This window comes from Otolemur garnettii, unplaced genomic scaffold, assembly GCF_000181295.1.
Source record: "Otolemur garnettii isolate 467f Iridium unplaced genomic scaffold, OtoGar3 scaffold00013, whole genome shotgun sequence".
Classification (NCBI taxonomy): domain Eukaryota; kingdom Metazoa; phylum Chordata; class Mammalia; order Primates; family Galagidae; genus Otolemur; species Otolemur garnettii.
The window spans coordinates 13,334,669-13,342,119 of NW_003852408.1; the positions used below are offsets into that span (position 1 = coordinate 13,334,669).

The 7,451-nt window shown below is 45.1% G+C and overlaps 1 protein-coding gene across 2 annotated transcripts in view; it reads left to right on the plus strand.

The window, feature by feature from the left end:
* The window catches only part of NHEJ1 (non-homologous end joining factor 1), a 97,598-nt gene extending 96,820 nt beyond the window's left edge, over nucleotides 1–778 (plus strand). The window contains exon 8 of one of the 2 annotated variants that reach the window (XM_023510299.1): nucleotides 287–515. In XM_023510299.1, coding sequence (XP_023366067.1) covers nucleotides 287–361 — 75 coding nt within the window. In that variant the 3' untranslated portion in view covers nucleotides 362–515. Of the gene's footprint in view, nucleotides 1–286 lie in introns of both variants that reach the window. The other variant, XM_023510298.1, reaches the window with a different exon arrangement.
* The last annotated feature ends 6,673 nt before the right edge of the window (nucleotides 779–7,451 follow it).

Sequence of the window (7,451 nt, forward strand, 5' to 3'; positions counted from 1 at the left end):
GCCTGCCACAACACCCAGCTATTTTTTTTGTAGTTTGGCCCGGGCTGGGTTTGAACCCGCCCCCCCTCGGTATATCGGGCTGGCACCCTACTCACTGAGCCACAGGCGCCGCCCTCTTAGAATCTTTATATCACAATTACTGCCTGACATATACTTCAAAACACCCATGTCAGATACTTCAAGAAGGTCTTATTCTAACCAGGAGTCATGAGAGGAAGAAAGTTCCTTTCTAAATTTAAGTGGAACTCTTCAAAACTCCTATTAACTTGGATTTCTTTTTTTCTAGGGTACTTCAGGCCCTATACAGAGACCTCAGCTGTCAAAGCTCAAGAGGAAGAAGCCAAGGGGGCTCTTCAGTTAACCTGGCATGGTCTCAGCTGCTGAGGATGGACTTGGAACATAGCTTCCAAGCTTCTCCTTCAAAGGAGCTCACATGACAGCAACACCTTTAAAACAGGGTTATACAGTCAGAGGGCCACTGTAGGGGCAAGAGAATTGAAGTTCATGTTGACAGGTCACTTGAATGAGGACTGTTAACCAAGGGAAGCTTGGCTCCAACCCACTGGGCATTGGCTTTCCCTATTTAAGTGGAAGCCAGATTCTGAGAACCCTGTGCCCTCCTCTATTTTAGTTCTCTAGGCCTAGGACCCTACCATGAACTCTAGGCACAATATGCTCAGCAAGCTATGGCTGTCTTTCTCAAGAGTCTCTAGCAAGTCCCAGGTGCTCCTCAGACACCCACTTCTCTCTGTAGTTTGGAATATAATAAAACACACACACACCCCTGCTTTTGAGATTACTTACTCTGTAGAACTCATAACCTACTCACTGGGCCCCACCTCATTGTTATCTTTGGATGAATCTGTGTCCTCAGTACAATCTTTCAGATTCTTCTTAAACTTCTCTGCTGCGGACTGAGCTAAGTCTCCATTCAGAAACTTTGGTCTCAAGAACTCTCTTCATTGTGGGCACAAAACAAACAAATGACTGCTGCTCTCCTTTGCCAAACTTGGATATGTTTTTCTGTTTGTTCCCAAGGCATAGACAATAGGTTAAACCAGTGTGGGTTGAAATTACAAAGAGCTTCAAGCACTAGGCCGAGGTAGCTTCCCACTGGGGTGAGAGAAAAAGGAACTTTTTCTTTCTTGTTCTCTACTTCACTTCAAATAACATGTAACTAGAAGTAGGAAAGATAGGAAAGGATGACAGGAACAGGAAATGGCTGCAGGAGTTCATAGGGACAACAGGTTGGCCTCTAGAACTAATAGTGCCTAGCAGGAAAAAACATAAAGGTTGTCTGAGATAGGCAGAATCTTAGGAAAGTTGACTCTTCAGCACCCTAGGATTGGCAAAGTCCCTTGACCGTCTCTGCTAGACTTTCCTGTGTAGGTAAGAACATCTGAAACTTTACTCTGGAGACATAGGAACAAAAGTAGCACTCATTCTTGGGGAAATGCTAAGTAGAGGAAAGGGTCAGAAGTGTAATACAGAGAACTTCTCTAGTTTATTTACTTTTGATGGTCAAATGCCTCCACATTTATATATCCTCTCTAGCTGGGACTGGTGTTTTTGTCCTGGTCATGGGCAGAGGATGATCAAACAATAATCAAATAATTATAATAAAAACAACAATAACAAGCCAGGCGCAGTGGCTCATGCCTATAATCCTTACACTCTGGGAGGCTGAGGGAGATGAATTGCCTGAGCTAACAGGTTTGAGACCAGCCTGAGCAAGAGTGAGACCTCGTCTCTAAAAATAGCTGGGCATTGTGGCAGGTGCCTATAGTCCCAGCTACTAGGAAGGCCGAGGCAAGAGAATCATTTGAGCCCCAGAGTTTGAGGTTGCTGTGAGCTATGACAGCATGGCACTCTACTGAGGGTGACAAAGTAAGACTCTGTCTCAAAAAACAAAACAAAACAAAAACAACAACAATAATAAAAAACTTAAAATTTATTGAGTAGTTATTGTATACCAGCTACTCTAATATGCACCTGACATTGAATCTTCACAATATCATATCAGGAAGACACTGTTAACCCACTAGGAAATCAAGTCTTGAAGTGATTAAGTGACTTATTAGAGGTAATAAGTGACAGCCAGAATTTGAACCTAGACAGCATTATTATATATACATTAATGAAAATATTTCCCAGAGGATGTTAGGTCCTTCTTTCCAATCTTCCACTGTACCCATCATTGTCCTATGCTCCTGCCTCCTTGTAATAGGATACTATACCCTTGAAGACTCCAGGACTTAACCCCCATCCCTTCTCCTGCATACATAGTCAGAAAACTACAGCAGGACTCATTCTCAGTTGCTACTGCTAACTTTTCTTTGCCACTAGACCATAGTCCCCCAGGGTGTGCCCTGTGGTCCTGACGGCCACCAAAGGGTCCATCAGCTGGCTCGCTTTCTTCTTTAGTTTCTTTTCAGCATAATTTGGATAGCCACATTTCAGTGTCTACAAGGCATGAGACCATATGGAAAACAGAAAGGCCTCCCCAGCAAGCTTGAAGAGAACGTGGGTTCCTTGCCCTAGATAATCCCTCTTCTTTAAGACCACAGTCTCAAGAGCAGGCATTTTTAATTTTAGGGGAACCAGGGGCTTGTGAATCCCTAAAAATTGTAAGTAAAACCCTAAGAGCATAACTTTGTTCATGTTGTCAAAAGAGTGTGTTTAAGAGAGAAGTTTTAAAAAGATTAAAAGTATAACTGGGAACCTTCCTACTGCTGCCCGCTTTTTTCCCAAGGGTGGCTGCCTCCACTGGGACATTGCTTAAATAGGCCCTTAGGGAAACTGAGGCTCTGACTTAGGCATTCTTGCCCCTGAAGCCTTTATCCCCCAAAGCTAGGAGTGGTGGTTGAGAATCATTCATCCCAAGGCAACTCCAGGGAAATCCCTGCTTTGACAAATTGGCCTAGCCAGGCTGTATTCCAGCCCTGCCCCCTGGCTTGGGCCCCTCCCTGAGGCCCCCAGCTTGGCCCAACCCCCACTCCACATGCACATAAAAGGGTCGAATTCTCGTGGCTGCTCCATAAATTTTATTCCGTAAATATTAGTTTTCCCTGTGTTTAATAAAGCAGTGGCCCACCTCCCCGCCTACCCACCCGCTCCCCGGGGCCGGGGCTGGGGCCAGGGGCTGGCTGGTGGGAGAAGGGACTCTTTCAATTGCTTTGGAGTATTTTTAGAAAAAAAAATAATATAAGGTGGTTTACACGAGCAAGCCAGCAAACCAGGAGTAGGACTGGGGACCTCGAGGAAGTTCTTGCAGGAATTTGACTTAAAAAGTAGAGAAATAGCGCCACCTAGGTTGCAAGGCCTACTTGGCCTTGCTGACTGGTCCCCCCCACAGTCAGCTAGGACAGGCACACACTGCTAGGAGAGAAAGCCTCATCCCTTTGCACTTTACCCCAGTTGCATCTCCTTTTTTCATGCCTCACTGTGGGATTTGCCAACAACCCTTAAAAGCAGAGCCCAAGCCTGGCCCTGGAAAATCCCATCAGGGTCATTCTGTTCTCCATTTACCATGCGGCCAGTCTCCCAGATCAAGGAGTATTTCCAAAGGATAGTAAAGTTATTGACAAGGGACTTTCTTGTTTTCATCTTCTCCTGAGTCCCAAGGAGCTATCCCTGGAATTCCTGGGGTGTACAGTGGCAAAGAGTGAGATGTGTGCTCCTGTGCTTGGGACCGAGAAAGCATCTAGCCTGGTCAGATTAAGACCCTTCCACGGGCCTCGCCCAGTACATTCCCAGTCAGCACTGGGGGAAGAAGTGCTCACATCCTCAGCCCTACTGTTGCTTGTTTTTATCCTGTGGCACATTTGGACTCCCTTTTCTTTCCTTCCTGTTCACTTAAACCTCCCATTTTCCCAAGCTTCTGCCTCTTCCTTAGTCCAGGCCTGTTGGGAGATAAGCAGCAGCCCCTGTGTCCATTCTGTACAAAGATGGCAGGTAGAGTGGGTAGTAGAAAGGCTAGGCCTCGCCTCCTGGCTCTGAATTTGGTCTCATTCCTAACATTGTCACCAGGGGCATTTTCTTCTCTCCACTTGTTTTGTTCCTCACTTCCTCCTTCTTATAAAACTAGAAACATTTGCTCCAGAGAGTATAGGAGCAGCCCAAGTCCTCTCAGTAACCCTTCCTCCAAGATATATGAAGCTCACTCTATCTGTTCTGCTTTCCCTGTCACTAATTATGCTATTAATGTAGTCTGTGCTAATAGATACATTTCCTATGCACTTTTTTTGTTTTCATTCTTTCATTGGATTATGAAAAAAGGGTCAGTTTTTAACCCTAACTCAGAAAATACCACTGTGATGGTATACTACTACTACAGGGAAAAACTTTAACTGGATTTTGATATAATTAGGGTATATTTTTCTAAGCTCTGCTCTGAAGTCATTTCTATCTTCTAATTTGCCTGAAGAAGAAACTTCAGGAGTAAGTGACATACTACAAGGAAGCCCCCACACTCAGAGTTCAGGAACTTTTGGTTCCCAGTCCCTGTTGCTAATGTCCATAGCTGTATGGGCTGGCAAAATTCTTAAGGATTATACAAGGTCCTTAGATACAGGGGGAAAGGTAGGAAGAGAAGGGCACCCACACTTTGGAAGGAATGAGGTTCCCTAGTTGCTGTGACCCCTGGAAGCTGCTATAGGATACTCTAGTCAGGGCTCCTTATTGCTCCATGTTTCTTCCTTGTTCTCTGGGCCCAGGTCTCAGAAAATCCCACCATGAGGGGAAATGTCTAGTGAGGAGAGGGTATGAGGCAGCTTGTCAGAGTGTGAGGGGAGGGACATTAGGGAATCCCTCGTATCTGAGGAATGAGAAGTCTATCTTCCTTTTCTTTCATCCCAGGACCCACTGAGGAATACTTTTTCTCCTGAGACTTTCATTATGGTGCTGTTTTCTGTGTCCCCTCAGTTCTGAGGCTTCATTTCTCTACCCTTGCCCATGGGAAGTCATTAGGTAACACCAAAGTATTCTAGTGAAGAGCTAAGCCCCACCCTCACTCAGTTTCTCTAACTGAAGCCCAACAGATTTTGCTAGCCTTCCACCCTACAGGCTCCTTTGAATGAGTGCTAGCCCCCGGCACCCAGCTCTCATGGGTTCTGGAGAATCTGGGCTAGCCTACTAGGGGAACCCGGAAGAGACGGAAGAACTCCAGGGTGTGGGGAACACACAGCCATTGACTCACCTGGGAAGATTGTGCCAGGATTACCTGCCCTGCTGGGCCAAGGGCCAGTAGTTAAGGGAGCATGCAGTGCCACACTCTTCCTCCCTCCCCCACTTTGGGGCCAAAAACAGTAGCAGGGTTAAAATTGGGGAGTAGGACTCGGGGGCTGCTGAGAGTCCCTTCTGAAATCTGGGTGTTGTATTTACTTTTTCATATTGGCAGCTGGAAGGGGAAGCCCATCCCAGCTCGGCATTGTTGTCTAACATGGTTAATCAGATCCTATAATCCTGCTGTGGAAATATTGGGCCTCACTCAGAACAATAGAGACCAAGAATATTGTGGTTAAATTTCAACCAACTGCCTCCCTGGCCTGTTTGCCTAACCCCTACCCCCCTGTTCTGGGCCAGAGTCCTCCCAGCTTTATGGACCCCTGATAGGATCGAGGGCCAGTCAGAAATGGGTGACAAGAGAGGGGGAATGGAGTAGGGGAAGGGTAATCCTCTTGACTGGCACTCCATCCTGCCTTCCCCTCCCACCTCAGACCTTGAAAAGTGATCGGGGGTAGGGAGAAGGGTTGAGGCTGGTAGGGAAGCACCACAGTGGGTGGGTCTCCACTCAGGGGTCAAGAGCAGTACTGATGGGAATTCTGGGTGATAAGGAGGTTCCTTACTCAAGACAGAAGCAGCCAAATGCCACATGAGAAGGAGAGACTGGCAGTTTCATTAATTATTGTTACCTGGTGCTTTCAGGGCACAAAGCAATACCAATTGGTCCTGTGTTACATATGGGAGGAATGGGAATGCACTAGTTGGCTGGTAATAAACATTTTCAGTTTCATTAATAACCTAACAGCAATATCAATAATAATAGAGGGATGATAGATGAAGGTGATATTGATGATCCAACCACCAATTTGAGTGGCTTTCTGGTAGTGGTAATGTCCATTGTGTCATTCTCTTAAATAGGTATGAATTAAATGTGGCAGGATAATTTACATAATTAGAATAGCAAGACAAAGGGAATAATCTTTTGAGAAGGAAAAGCTGTATTGTGGTATTTTGTCTGAATTGTGCTAAAGGGGAAATTTAATATAGTGATATGTTCAGCAAAAAGCAGAGAAGATTCATCTTACCCAGGCATGGTGTGTGCGAAGTGGCTGACTTTGAGTTTGTAATTGGCTGCTGTGCACCCAGGATGCACTGGGCACAAGGTGCAGCCACACTGCTTTTGGAGGTGTCACTAGTCAATGAGGTGAAGTGTAGTGAGGCCCCACTACTAGCACTGTGGACTATTGAACGGTCAAAGTGTATGTGCGTTTTTAGGATGTGAAGAATGGAAATAGCAGAACCGTGCCAAACGAAACTATTTACTTAATCTTTTCATATAGGGTGGGGGTGGAGCAACAGCAGATAATACTTGAAGACATTTTTCACCTAGACTGCTACGTGACTGTTAAGGCTCTGGCATGGCCCCTGCAGGTCACTCATCAAAGCTATTCTGAAGCACGGACTGCTTGGTGGGAACTGAGCTTCACAGCAGATAGGCAGCTGGGAAACATTTCCTGGGAGTGAGAATCTAAGAGGCATGCATGCTGTGGATGGCAATCTCAAAAAATAACCTAATGGCAGTCATCAAATGGAATAGAAGCAGGTAGAGAAACTGATATAAAAATGATCTAAAGACAGTGGACAATAGTTCAATGGTTAAGCACCTTGGATAATTAACATGAAGAATTCCACAGGAAGACAACCCTCACTGGAATCTCTAGAGAATGGGCCATTTACCGACCTGAAAAAGGGATCTAGGAAGCCAACACTAGTTGGTTAAACCTCAGGTTGTTCATAGACTTGAATTACAAATAGAAAAATCCAACAGGAAAACATTCCAGATGTCGAAGAAATGACACAGGCTTGTAAGAGATATGTTGGGAATGAGATAGAGAAACCCATATTTAACAAAAGACAAGAAGCATTAAATAGGCATTAACTCAAGTCATATTTATGAGTGCTTATCCACTAGCATCCCCATCCCCACCAATGGGGGCGTTATGCTCAGTGGATGGATGCAAGGACATACTCCCTGTTTTCAATAAGCCTACAGTCTAAAGTTGATATTTAAAGGATAGTGTTTCCCTCCAATTTTTTCAGGTGTATGAAATAGTGAGAGCCATGACAATGTGTCTCTCTTTGTTTTTCAAGTTTAAAGAATCATATGTATAAATGTTTTGTTACCTACTTTTACTTGGCTCGGCGCCTATAGCTCAACCGGCTAAGGC